This window comes from Hyla sarda, chromosome 9 (genome assembly GCF_029499605.1).
Source record: "Hyla sarda isolate aHylSar1 chromosome 9, aHylSar1.hap1, whole genome shotgun sequence".
NCBI classification, from domain to species: domain Eukaryota; kingdom Metazoa; phylum Chordata; class Amphibia; order Anura; family Hylidae; genus Hyla; species Hyla sarda.
In genome coordinates, this window is record NC_079197.1 from 24,865,683 (window position 1) to 24,880,253 (window position 14,571).

The following is a 14,571-nucleotide window of genomic DNA, read 5'->3' on the forward strand; positions in this document are numbered from 1 at the left end:
ACCGAGAGAACCAATATAAAATTTTAATGTTCTGGTACCATACCCCTGAAAAATAACATCATCGATTTCCACAAGTGTCTCCTCTATGTTGGAGGGTGAATTCGGGTAGAAAACAGACATGGTCGCACATCTACAATCTTGTATAATGATCTGATTGCTTCTCAGCATAATATCAAAAACTAACAGGCTGTTAGTATATATTTTTGGTAAAAAAAAATGTCTTCCTCTATGTTGGAGATGTCAGTCTGGAACTGGCTCTCTCCAACATATCTTCTGGGATTGTCCCGCATTGAGACACTACTGGTTAGAGGTCCAATCTTTGATCAGACAGGTTATTAGCGTCCACCTTCCTCTCCACCCGACCACATATCTCCTGGATCTCCCACCCCTGGTATATCCACCAATTCACCATAATTGCTTTTACATCTTTTAACATCTTCTAAGTGTCTTATCGCTCGCTGGTGGAAATGTCCTGAAATCCCCTCGTTCCAAGCTCTCAGAGAATGATTCGCAGGATGGAACGCCTGTCAGAGATCTTTGACAACAAATTACATATTTTCCAGGGGACATGGAGGTCCTGGAAGGAATATGATGACTCCCTAAATGATCGGTAACCCGCTGATAACGATTCCTTTGCTCTGACCGTGTGAGATCCTGCTCTTCCTTCTCTACCTTCTTTTCTCCTCTCTTTTTTTATTTTACTATTTTATTCTCCAGTGGGGATCCATTTTCTCACAATTTCCCTAACGTATTGTTTATTGCTACTCACCACTTAGACTTCCAATTGTGTTTTCATTATCTGTTGTTTGACTTTTATATTGGTCTCCATACTCATTCATTGGCATCATTAGATGTTACTTTGACTGACTCCATATCTAATTAGGATATTAGATCATTTCTCTTCTTGTTAATTTTCACAGTTACTTTCATGTACAATGTTTTTTTTTTTTTTATGTACTTGCATGTGTGATATCAAGTCACGTTGTGTTGCGTTCATTGTACATGGTATGACTAAGAGCGCGCATGGCGCTCGAAACGCGTTACTTGTTCCTTCCTTGTCCTATGGATTAAACTTGATTTGACCTGCATTGAGCTGGATCCGTTCTCCTTCTTTTTCCGTTCATTGTACATGTCTTTTACTTTTATATGTTATGATGAAAAATTACTAAATTAGCAATTATCTAAAAAAAAAAAATTTTTTAAAAGAACATTGGCTACATTTGTGTCTCCCGATTTATATTTGTTTCCAAAATTGGGAAAAGATCCCAACAGAAAAAAGCAGGAGAACCTCACTTTTTGCAGCCAGACTAGTAAATGACCAATTTTTAGGTTAAAATTCTCTTTAACCTTTGTCAAGTCAGAGTTCAAGGTCACAGCAGCATCTATTGGCAGAAGAGAGAACTACAACATAATTCTATCCTGACACAGATCATATGATATGAATGTCATGACATTTATAGGGGGAAGTTACAGCTAACCACAAGTTATTTTCCCCTATAGGGAAATACTGAGATTATGATCACAAGCAGTTTTACCACCTCTATAAAGTGATCTTTTATACCAGATTTGTTTTTAGATCCCTGATAGCAGAGTTTGGCACAGGAAGAGATGGCTACATTCAAATGACTGCCTTTTGGGTGCTCATATGTTTCTATTAGAGATCACTATGAGGGAGATTTATCAAAACCTGTGCAGAGGAAGAGTGGTGCAGTTGCCCATAGCAACCAATCAGATTGCTTCTTTCATTTTCCACAGGCCTCTAAAGAGGCCTGTGGAAAATGAAAGAAGCAATCTGATTGGTTGCTATGGGCAACTGCACCACTCTTTCTCTGCACAGGTTTTGATAAATCTCCCCCTATATAGTTTTTAAGGCGCTATGGCTGGCATATATGTAGCAATTGCTACTCTATTGGTGCTTTAATACAACTGGAACTATTTTATAGCACTTTTATGCTTCTTACACATCATGATTGGTAGTTTTGATGATGTCGTTACCATGCTGGCTCAACTGTTGTAAGAGGGGCTTCCCTAGTAATGACACCGAACCTTGAAATTGACCTCCACTGTACTCCTTACTCCAGGTGCAGGGACCTTAAGATAACCTAGACGTTCCACCAGAGCCAGATGGCGCCAAAGTGACTGTCCACTTTCACTAGTACCACTGTTGCAGCCGCTTTACCTTTACGCACCTTACAGAGTTGCTCCCGTCACTCTGGATATCCCTTGCCTAGCACCTTTGTTGGTCTTCATGACTACGTTTCTAGGAAAACTGTCAAATCTTGCATATATGGTGCACATGGCAGGAGGACACCTTCAAGCCCCCGAGAGGTAAGCGCGGTTCAAATCTTAGGCCACTTGAAAAGGTGGCAACTAGTTAAGTATACTTCTATTACAAAAAATGTTTGATATGTTATAGAGACAAAAAATTGGCCTCTTTGGTTGGGGTCTGAGTGTTCAGAACCCAACTAACCACTAAAACTAGCGGTGAGAGAAGCAGGCTCGGTGTCCATGGGAGCGAGACGGCCCCAACGACTTGACGTATCAACAGGGAATGTGGCCCAGGTATGTGCAGTTCTCAACTGCATATGAATCCTTAGGACAAACAACACTTCTTTCTCTGTACTAGTTGGGCTTGGAAAAACTTCTCTCTTAGGACTAGCTCACTTGTTCTGGAGGCTCAGGTTCATGTTGCTAAGAAACTCTTCTAGATGGGTCATCCTATAGTGATAATGATAAAAACGATGTCTAAAGGGTTAAAAGATCGCGGTGCCGCACACTATTAGCCACGGGTCCCGGTCGTGGCCCCGCGTTCTAGAATGAAAGCTGACTCAGGACGCACAGGTACGCCCTGGGTCCTTAAGTGGTTAAAGGACCTTTGGAGGACTAATGTAATTGTCTAAGGGACCTTTGAGATGTCACATGTTATGTTATCACATGTTACCCAGAGAGCACCAGTAAAACACATGACCTGCAGCTTGACCTATGGGCTTCAGGCACAGCCCCTCTTTATAAGGAAAGGAGGTGCTGCAATCTGCCTCTTTTGCTCTTCTACCATCATTGCTTCTGGGGAACAGTGGAGACCAGATGTCTCAGTGCTAGTGTCCAGCTACCTGGAAGGCATCAAATCTACAGTCACTTCAAGTCTATGTCTGCTGTCACTGCCTACAGTCCAGTCAAGTCTAAAGTCAAGCATCTAAAGTCTATTACAAGTATAATTGGTCCCAGCAAGCTGTGAGGTCCTTCTGTATTCCTGGCCACCTCTTTGGATTCTGGCCGAGCTGTAGAGACTATAACAACTATCTGACCTCAGTAAAGCCTTCGTTAAACCATTGCCTGGTTGTGGACTCTCATTTCACTGCCTAGCCATTGGGATAACGGGGATATCGTTTTGGGTGGTTCCCGATACCCAAAAACCACTCTGGCATCACGAACATTAGGGGTTAATAACACCTTGCCCCTGGGGTTAATACCATCTGCATCATCCACCTACACCGCTACACCCCATGGTCCCGCCATTCACCGTGGCTCACCACAGTCATTTCATTTGATAGTTGTGCTGTAAACTCACCTGCTCAGTGCCAAGCGGTGGCACCCGCAGTCTCTTCATTGCCTTCTGCCTGTCTCCTTGTTCCAGACGATTAGTAAAAAGGGTCTTAGAAAGAAAAAAAAACAGAATGAATAGTAACAGGGACACAAGTCATTAACCTAAAAAGACAAATACACTGACCAACCCTCCATCATATTGTCCTAATCCTACAGGGGGCGCACCATCACTTTACCATAGACAAACTCCAATGATGCCATTCATTTATGGGATTTGTTTTTGCATTGTTCATAGTGTTGTATTAATGACATGATTTTTGTATTCTGTGGGTTAGTACGATTACAGCTATAGGCTACGTTCACACTAAGTCGAGGGTCCCCAACGTATAGGTACTATATATATATATATATATATATATGCCACTTAGTGACACCATCTTTAAAAAAAAAAAAAACTTATGGCACACAGGGTTCACAGAAGTCAGCGCTTTTCTATCCAGCAAACCCTGATGCATAAGTCCTGAACAAAAGCCAAAACGTTTGGCCCCAGTCAGGTAAGTGATGGTCTATAGATCCATTTAACGCATTCGCTGGGCCCTATCCCACCTCTTGTGTTATACAGAACCAGCTGGATCACGGCTTTATCTAACCTATATGAAATTTCTACAGTATTTTTTTTTTTTTTATTGTTTTTATACTTTTAAAATAAAAGCACAGGTATGTGCTCAGGATTGAAATGCTGCAGATCTGTTGCGGATTTTCCCACTTAACCTAAATAGGCAACTGCAGCATGCCAATCCTGTGTGAACATGCCCTCATACAAAATTTCCTTTTTTTTTATTTATTTTTTGTTTTGTCATCACATTTTAAGATAAGCCTGGTTTTTGCAGGACGGATTGTAGTCTTTAGAGGCGCCATCTTGAGATATGTTATATATCTAGAAAAACATAAATTACTCTTACCGGTAATTGTTTTTCGTTGAGCCCATGACGGCACCCGTGGAGAGACCGCCCCCTCATTCGCGAGACAGGAACAGGAACAACTTGCATACAAGGATGACATAGGCTGCTATTACCCAGTTCTTAAGCAAGTATCAAGAAGTAACTACCAGAATCTTCAATAAGTAACACACAAACTAGAATCTTTTATACTAAAATCTTTTTTCTCTCTTTTTTATGTATATATATATATATATATATATATATATATATATATATATATATATGTATTTGTTTTCTTTCTAAAGCACATTTTAATTTTTTTTTTATATATAACATGGGAGGGTATTAGTGCGTGCCGTCGTGAGCTCAAAGAAAAACAATTACCGGTAAAAGTAATTTATGTTTTTCCTATCGCCCACGACGGCACCCATGGAGAGTAGAATAGACTATTCAGGGGGAGACTACGGCCCGGAGTACTTTACAACCAAATGAGAGATCTTCATCTCTCATCAGATTCAATCTATAGTGCCTGTAAAAGGTATTAGGGAACTCCAAGTGGCTGCTCTGCAACTTTGCTGTATGGAGGCTGAGGCCTTTTCTGCCTAGGATGTCGAAACTGATCTGGTAGAGTGAGCTGTGAACTCCGATGGGGGTCTAAACCCGCCGAAGAGTAAGCTAGTTGCATGGACTGTTTTATCCACCTACCCACAGTATCGGGGCAGCGGCTCTACCCTTGTTTGCCCCCTGAAGCTGAAGAAGCAGTTGTGGTGATAGCCGCCATTCCTTGGACACCTTCAAATAATGAAGCAAACACCTCCTAACATCCATTCAGTGGATTTCTCTTTCCCTATCATTTTTAGGATTGTCACAGAATGAAGGTAAGGTAACAACCTGAGTCCTGTGGAAGTCAGAGACCACTAGAGGTGTAAAAAAAAAATGGATTCTGTAAAATATCACGATATTTCATTAGACAATATTAGTATCGATTCAAAATATGTTCAAATCGATCTTATATAAACTATTTATAAGTAACATTTACTGTATTTCACTTTTGTATAACACTTAACCCCTTAAGGATCAAGCGTTTTTCTGTTTTTGCACTTTCGTTTTTTCCTCCATACCTTTTAAAAATCATAACCCTTTCAATTTTGCACCTAAAAATCCATATGATGGCTTATTTTTTGCACCACCAATTCTACTTTGTAATGACATCAGTCATTTTACCCAAAAATCTACAACAAAATGGGAAAAAGAAAACATTGTGCGACAAAATTAAAGAAAAAAGGCCGTTTTGTAACTTTTGGGGGCTTCCATTTAAACTTGTCCTCTTCTGACCCCTATCACTTTTTTATTTTTCTGCGTACGGGGCTATATAAGGGCTCATATTTTGCGCTGTGATCTGAAATTTTAATTGGTACCATTTTGGTTTTGATCGGAATTTTTGATCGCTTTTTACTCATTTTCTTATGGTATAAAAATACTCAATTTTGGACTTTGGATTTTTTTTCGCGTATGCAATTGACCATGCGGTTTAATTCATTATATACTTTTATAGTTTGGACATTTACACATGCGGCGATACCACATATGTTTATTTTTATTATGTTTATATATTTTTATATGGAATTTAGGAAAAGGGGGGTGATTTTAACTTTTAATAAGGAAGCAGTTAATGTGTGTGTGTGTTTTTTTCCTTTTTTTTTTTACACTTTTAGTACACTTAGGGGACTTTTAGGAGGAATCATTTGATTCCTCATACAGATCAATGTGGTTCCATAAAACCCCAATGATCTGTGTGCTCTGCGCTCGATTGATAAAGCCTGGTCCTGCCAGGCTTTATCATTGTCAAAGCCGCAGCAGCAGCAGGACGAGAGGCAAGCTTTCCGGCTACCTCAGCAGTGGATCGCCCCCCGGCGATCTAAAGGGTTAATAGCCGGCCACGGCGATTGCTGCATGTCGGCTATTAACGCCGCTCCCAGCTACAGGAATTAGCTAGGGGTCAGTTGGTATTATGCGGACTCGAGTCAGGAGCCCTCGCCATACCCCGTTAAGGGCACATGGACGAGTATACACGTCCATGGTCGTTAAGGGGTTAAACTCCCGACCACTAGTTGGCAGAGTACCGCACAAGAGCCTGTTACTCACCAGCTCTGTCCCACCCACAGCAGAGAAACAACGAGATCCCGCGAGAGTCGTCCTACGTATGGTCTCCTGCCTGTTTGCTCTGTAGTCTTGCGGTAGCTGCTGCAGAGTTAACGCTGCTTCAAACATAGCGGCCATTTGGACTCATTTTGGCTTCTATAATAAACCAGGGAGCAAGGAATACGACAAGAGCCACGATGTGTGCAATATATATCATGCAAAAATCAAATACTGTGGGAACATGACAAACCTACATGGCCTGGCATCATGGCGACATTGCGGTAAACGTAAAACAAGCAGCTACCTCCGCATCTCAGATGACTCTTGAACAAGCTAATTCAGCCAAGTTTCCACCAGGCTCAATTCGTGCAACAAGAATAACACAGTCTGTCCTCCATTTCATTTTCAAAAACCTGCGCCCTTTTAGTGTGGTGGAGAATGAGGACTTTCATAGTATGGTGAACGAGTTGGAGCCCCGCTACGCCATACCCTCCCGACAACTCATCGCCTTACCCAAGATGTACAAAGATGTAAAAATGACTGTGCTGGATGAATTGAGTTCTGCCGGGAGAGTGGCTTTGACATGTGATGCTTGGACATCCAGAGTCGTACATGACCATAAAAACCCTGCAATATATCGTCTTTGAGACAGAATCTGGATATATTGTATTATCATATGTGTTTCGTGATACATATCTTATGGCCAGATTCTTGCCAATTCCCACCCCTAGAGACCACCTTAGGGAGGAAAGCCGGATTTGGAGACAAAACCACCCTATCCTAAGGGCAGATACTTGAACCTTCAAAGTGCCAGGTCTAAGATGTTTATCCAGCCCGCCTGCAAGAAATCTAAAAAATTTTAGATATCGGGGGACCTAAGCACATCAATAGGGTCTTGTACAAATCTACCATAGGCTTTCCATGTTCTTAAGTAAATTTGAGAGGTTACCTTCTTCCTACTTGCTAGTAGAGTAGTGATTACATGGTCCAAAAGACCCCTCTGTGCTAGGATCCCAATTTCAACAGCCAAGCCGTCGATGAAGATTGGAGGTCTCGGCATGCAATACTGGTCCCTGATGTAGAAGGCTCGGGGTTTCCGGAAGGATCCAAGGGGTTGCAATGGACATCTTTCTCACTAGTGTGAACCAAACCCTCTGGGGCCAGAATGGGGCAATGACTATTACCTTTGCCTTGTCCTCTCAGATTTTTCTCAAGACCCTCGGGAGCATCCTGACTGGAGGGAAGGCATAAAGGAGTCCCTTGCGCTGAGAAAAGGCATCTATCCCCATGGGATCGTCTGTCGGGGACAGGGAATAGAACCTCTCTAGTTTTCTGTTCACCTTGGATGCAAACAAATCTATCCGAGGGGTCCCCCAACGCTGAAAAATCTGGTTCAGGCCATGTCTGCAAAGATGCACAGAGTCAAGGAGGATGAGAAAATCCCGAATTTTCGTTGCGATTCACCAAATGAGTGATTCAGATGATCACAAACATAATTTATTATGTAGCCAAAAACAACACGTTTCAGGGTTTTGGAACCCCTTGGTCAGATGCACGGGTTTTCCACCAGTTCATCTGACGAAGGGGTCCCAGATCGCTGAATTGTGTTGTGTTTTGGCTACATTACAAACTGAGGTTTGTGATTATCTGAATCACTTTTCATTTGGTGAAAAGCGATGAAAATTCTGGATCTTCTCTTCCTCCTTGAGATACATAGGATTTATTGATAAAAAATTTTTTGGAAGGGGGATAATTCAAAAAAAGCCATGTTCAACTGTTGCATCTTCAATATGCGCAATAAATAATGCATTAGTCCGATAGTACGCATCATTATGGTTGTGACAAGATGTCCACTGAACCTGATTTCATGCCTAGTAGCGCCTCTCGATAGTACGTTGTGGTGCTACTTGTCCTGTACTGTCTGTACCAGGATGAGCTGCTGCTGTGGACCCTGTGTTACTCTGAAGAAGTTCCCGTCCTCATCATAGACAATGATATACAGCCTCCAGCAGGCAGCGCTCTCTGCTGGTATATAGACTTGCTTTATCTGTATCTGCTTGTTCTTTGTTTACTTATAACTTGGAGGTCCACTGTAATATAGTAGTGAGCTCAATGACCGGGATCGGAAGTAATTCTTCCCCAGGCCTGTAACATACAGCTGCTACCCGCTATGGCCCATGCGGGCACAGCTCCTGTGTTCACGTTGCTTACATTTAAAAAAGCTTGTTGCTAACTACATACCGTGTTTCTGCGAAAATAGGATCGGGTCTTATATTAAATTTAGCCACAAAAAACACACTAGGGCCTATTTTCAGGGTAGGGCAGTACGGAATGCACATTGAACAACATGGCGGTTCCACGGTATTTACCCCCCCTCATTATCAACATGTGATGGGCGCAGCTCTGCCCCCCAACGTCCCTCCCCCCCCTCCACCCCCGCCGGTTTATCAGCCCAGCACCCCACATCGGGGGACTAATAATTTGTCACCCGCGAGCGCAGCTTCTCTCCTCCCCCCTGCAAATAATTGTCAGCCGCTGCGCTGTATCTATTCCTGTGCCCGGGCTGCAAATATTAAAAAACAAACTTTAACTTACCTTCGTCCTCAGGCTTCATGTTCCCTCCGCTGTTCTTGCTACGGTCCTGGGGATGGGACGTCCCAGAGCCTTCAGACTCTCACCGGCCGCAGCGATGTCCCGCCTCGGCCGATGATAGGCTGAGCAGACTGTCATCTAAGAAGCCGGACGGCTTCTTACATCACAGTGGGCTCAGCCTATCATCGGCCGAGGCGGGACATCGCTGCGGCCGGTGAGAGTCTGAAGGCTCTGTGACGTCCCATCCCCAGGACTGCAGCAGGACAGCGGAGGACAGGGAGGCCGGTTCCTTAGCAACGGGGGAACGGAGGACGACGGTAAGTTAAAGTTTGTTTTTTAATATTTGCAGCCCGGGCATTGTCTAGGTCAGTGGTCTTCAACCTGCGGACCTCCAGATGTTGCAAACATTTGCAACATCTGGAGGTCCGCAGGTTGGAGACCACTGGTCTAGGTCTTATTTTCGGGGTAGGGCTTATATTGCAGCCCACCCCGATAATCCAGCTAGGACCTATTTTCGGGGTAGGTACTCTTTTCGGGGAAACACGGTAGCATCAGAGCCGTAAATTCTTGCCAGATTGCACCAAGAGGTTAATTTCAACATCCTATTTGTGAAACAGGAGGCTCAGGATTAACAATTTTTTTTTCTTCCTAGATATGTTAATTCTTTTGGCAGAGGCTGGAATCGGGATTTCCGCGGTAAATGTTTCAGCCATGTGCACGGAGCAGCAGGATCCCACTGAAAACAATAGGGCTCTGCTGCAACAGAGTTTTCAAGCCAGAATTTTTTCACCGGATTCCGCACAGAAATTCCTTCATGTGAACATGGCCCAAGGCAGTGTTTTCCAAACAGTGTGTCTCCATCTGTCGCAAAACTGCAACACCCAGCATGCCCGGACAGCTGAAATAGCTCTTTAATTTTTGTTCCTTTACACATATAGCCATAGTTCCTTTATCCCTATATAGACACGGCATCTGCACTATGTAACCAGCGATGAAGAAATAACCCAATGCCACCCTGGACAGAAATTTCAGCATAGAACAGACATTATCAATCCATGGCAGAAGCGGCGGGCATTGCTCGGCTGTCGTCGCCCTCTGGGACCCGGTAATTCCAGGACACAAAGTGCTGACTGAGCAATAAAGCTGATTACGTCTGAAACCGCAGCCCTGCTACTTCTTTATGTACTGACACATTAATATGAATCATGGCGGAAATGTATGTATGCATGCAAATTAATTCACACATTTATGTATGTATGGAAATATATTAATCATGATTTCTGTATTTCTAGAGCAGGTGTCAGGCTACACAAGAGATACGTCACCTTACATTCCCTAAACAGAGGAAGATGGGTGTACATAAGGTATGCTTCTATTAAATATTCATGTGGTGACCCAGTACGGGAGTTGTCACCCCGTACCCTTGCTGTACTGTCAGGCAACCTCCCTGCAGTGTCCCCTGCCCCCCCCCCCATCTCTTCTACTGTAATTGTGTATTATCCCCTATGTTATGTATATAAGAATGTTGTATCTTTAAGAAAGGTTAACATGTGATCACCAGTTGTCATGTGATTGTTACCCAGGAGGTATCAGTGACCAGGTGACTTAAGGGTGACCAATGGGACCCCACCAGAGTCTCCCCCCATAAAAGCCCTGGGAGGAGTCTCTTCTCTCTCTTGTTGCTGAGGTGCAGTCGAGCCTAAGAGTCTGGAGTCAAAGGAGCCTCAAGTCAAGTCTACAGCCACAAGTCTACAAATCTAAGTAAGCTAAAGTGCCAGCTTAGTCTGTCTCCAGTCAAGTCACGTCAGTCACTGTCATCTATTGTCAAGTCAACGTGGTCGGAACTAAATTGTCCAAAACCACTTCAAGTCCCAGAAAGCCCTTAAGGTTTCTGAAGTCACTGGTCACCTCAGTGGGCCCCGGCTACACTATATAGACTGTACCATCTGACACTCAGTAAAGTTACCGTTGTCCATAAATTGGCATCGGAGTCATTATTGCCCCCGTGCCTAGCCCAGGATCCAGCGGTATACCTTCGGGTGGTATTGAGGATAAACCCCGCCCTGGTGACACAAATACAAAGGGTTAATGCCATCTGCCCCTAGGGTGATTCCATCTGCCCTGCATCACACCCCATACCACATTCACATCTCAGATACGTTAGTGATCTCTGGCAGCTGTAGGACTACAAGTACAAGGATTCTTCCATAAAAAAATTATAAATAAAATATTACCTCTAGAGAAGCTGGGGGCATCAGTTCTCACAGGACTAAAAATCTCAGCATGGCCCAACAAGATGTAGTTGATTATAATAGGGATAAGTGGGGTCAATAGTATTTGAAAATCTGTAGTTTGTCTTCTCCATGTCTATGGCTTGATATGTATTGCTATATTGGACTAGGAAAAAACATTTATACCCATCCAGATAGTTCTAAACTTTACACTACTGTTAACAACCACATGTGTAACGGAGATCCCGGACGAGCCCCCAATATCTTTGTTTGGGAGGAAAAAAATTATCTAATAGGTTTGATATTTCCTCATATATTCCTAAAATATTTCTAAAATAAGTGGAAGGTAGGTGTCTTTCAATGCTATAATGCTATATTGTAGAATTCATTCATGCAGAAAATATAATAACAGATACTATAGGTCGACTCCAACCCATATTTTAAGGGGCATGTATGTACAGCATGTAGCGGATCTAATGGCAAAATAATCAGCTTTATTATTAGCAAAGATTAAGGGCAAAGGCCATGTCTCAGTATCAGCTGTAGTAACATTAACATCACAGATCCGGGTAATATTAGTATCAAGGATTAACAGTTTTTAGAAGCCGGTAGATCCCGTCCATTACAGGGAACATGGTCAGTGCGTTCTCTGCAGAATATAAATATGACTGGTTCATCTAAATATATATATATATATATATATATATATATATATATATATATATAAATATATAAAAGTCAACATGTGTATGCAGAGACGTAACGTGCAGCTTACGGGCCACAATGCAAAATGTGTTACAGGACCCCATGTGTACCATGTGCCATTTATACTACCCGTGTCTTCTTATGGGGCAAAGGTGCCTTGGGGGCCCTCTTAATCACAGAGCCCCGATGTGACTGCTGCCTCGGCACCACCTATAGTTATGCCCCAAATTGTATGTATGTTCCAGTATCACTTCCAAACAGCTGGAGATATTATGCTGAAACTTGGTACACGTGTTACTTATATGTCAACAAAAATATAGGCTAGTTCAATTAACCCTAATTCACCCCCATTTGTGAGGATAGGGTTTTTGTCTGAAGTCCCAGTACATTTCCTACTCTTAGGCAGCAGGGATTGCCTGGGACTGTCCGGCAGGCAGGTGCAGAGAATAGTTAGACTATGTTCACACGCCAGAATTTCCGCTTCAAGATGCGGAAGTCCGTCCAAATTGACGCAGACGCGGAATTCCGCATCTATGCGGAATTCATGCGGAATCCATGCAGAATTTCCGAACTAATTCCATCCATATCACAGCATGGAAAAGGTCCTTGCCATTCATTGCTTTTGTTAAATTTCCTTTTGTTAAATTTCCTGCTTCCGCACCTGAATTCCGCAAAAATATAGGACATGACCTATATTTTTGCAAAACAGGGAATGCGGAATTTTCTCTGCAAAGTGAATGGGACTGCGGAATACCATTGAAGTTAATCAAGCAATAAACACATGCAGAATTTCCATGCGGAAATTCTGGCGTGTCAACATAGCCTTAGTGCCGGGGACGGGATATGAGGTCTGGATTTGAGGTTGAGATATGAGGTGGGGATATTAAGATAGGATTTGAGGACAGGATATAAGAACTGGATATGAGGTTGAGATATGAGGACAAGATATGAGAACGAGAGCCTCATTGTTGCTTTTCTTATCCGAGCAACACCGGGTAGTCTGCTAATATAATATACTACACAGACTCCTAACAATAAGTACCCACAGAGACAAGGAACACCACAGCCAAATGAGTAAAAGGACCATATCTGATTCCACAATTTAGAAATTACTGCTATTCCAAGGATCAGCTCCCCTGCTTCTGTTACTTGATCTGGTATCACTACAAACAACTGGGAGCATTAACAGCAATATAGAAGTGGGGCTCCGGTAACAATCAGTTTGGGAACCATGTAGATTAGATAAATGTCCTGTATAGCTTTTGATTTTAGTAGGATCAGCTGTCACTTTATTGTATATAGTGCCTAACAGACTCTCATCCAACAACAGGTTTTGGTGGAGAGAAAGGTTAGCCATGTTGAATTTTAACATGCCCGATCCTTTTTTTCTCCATGAGATGAGCAGCCACCAAAAGGGTCACTCATCTGAAGAGTCATGTGTATGGGGGGTGTCTGGAGACACAGCTATAGGCTGAAAAAATCATTCCGCCAAACGCTCCCCCCACTGGAAAGGATGGGCTATGGGTTTAGTTCCCCGGCGTACCCCTTTAAATGCTGTTAAAGCCAGCTAATGCAAGATGGCAGCCCCCATAATATTTTACAATAAAACATTAAATAAATAAATCAAAAATGAAAATAGAAACCAGTAACACAGGTGACACATTCCCTTTAAGTGTATGTCGAGCTGTATGGAAACCTCCTGACTTCCCTCCTGATTGAATATATTGATGAACATAGTAAATGAAGGTTTGGGCATGCTGGGTTTCGGCATACCTGATCCTTTGTTACCATGGCAGATAGGCCACTGCCACTAGGATATTTATGGTGCAGTGGATCATGGATGAATCTAGATGGGGTCAAAGGGTTTGTTTCCAAGGTACAAGGAGGTGCCTTGGACAGGGTGCGTTGGACATGGCATTTCGATAGAGATAGGGCAGCTGGGAGAAATAGCTGTCAGCCGTATCATCATTCGGTTGACCGCTATTGTGTGTATTGTCAGCTTTAGGCTTAATTCACATATAGCTTCTTGTGTGAGACTGCAATGTAGGCGCTTCCTTCATGTCTCGCACAAGGAGTTTTGCATTCCATTATCACCCAACCCACAATGCACCATTCCTGGAGAACGTCTCCACTCTTATCTCTTTGCCGTCAGATTCAGCTCGGAGAGGGTTAACACGCGATCACCCCTCTTGTGAAGCTTTTTAGCTTAACATAGGTACATTGAGAGCGGAGCAGTGAAGTACGGGGCTGAATTAGAACACATTCACTTCTGCCTATTTATAACAGCGGAGTGAGACTTTCCACAGTTAATTAACACGGTGTTCTAGAGTGAAATATCATTGCCAGCCAAGGAATAACACTTTTGATGTGTAAATTCCAGGCGAGGGGACGGTCTAAAGTGACCTGAATACATTTTA

At 42.9% G+C, this 14,571-nt stretch overlaps 1 protein-coding gene across 3 annotated transcripts in view; it reads right to left on the reverse strand.

Moving 5' to 3' along the window:
* Positions 1 to 14,571, reverse strand: part of LOC130291079 (xenotropic and polytropic retrovirus receptor 1 homolog) — a 105,611-nt gene that overhangs the window by 39,134 nt on the left and 51,906 nt on the right. For all 3 annotated transcript variants that reach the window (XM_056539452.1, XM_056539453.1, XM_056539454.1), the window contains one exon: positions 3,569 to 3,652. In XM_056539452.1, coding sequence (XP_056395427.1) covers positions 3,569 to 3,652 — 84 coding nt within the window. The remainder of the gene's footprint in view (positions 1 to 3,568; positions 3,653 to 14,571) is intronic.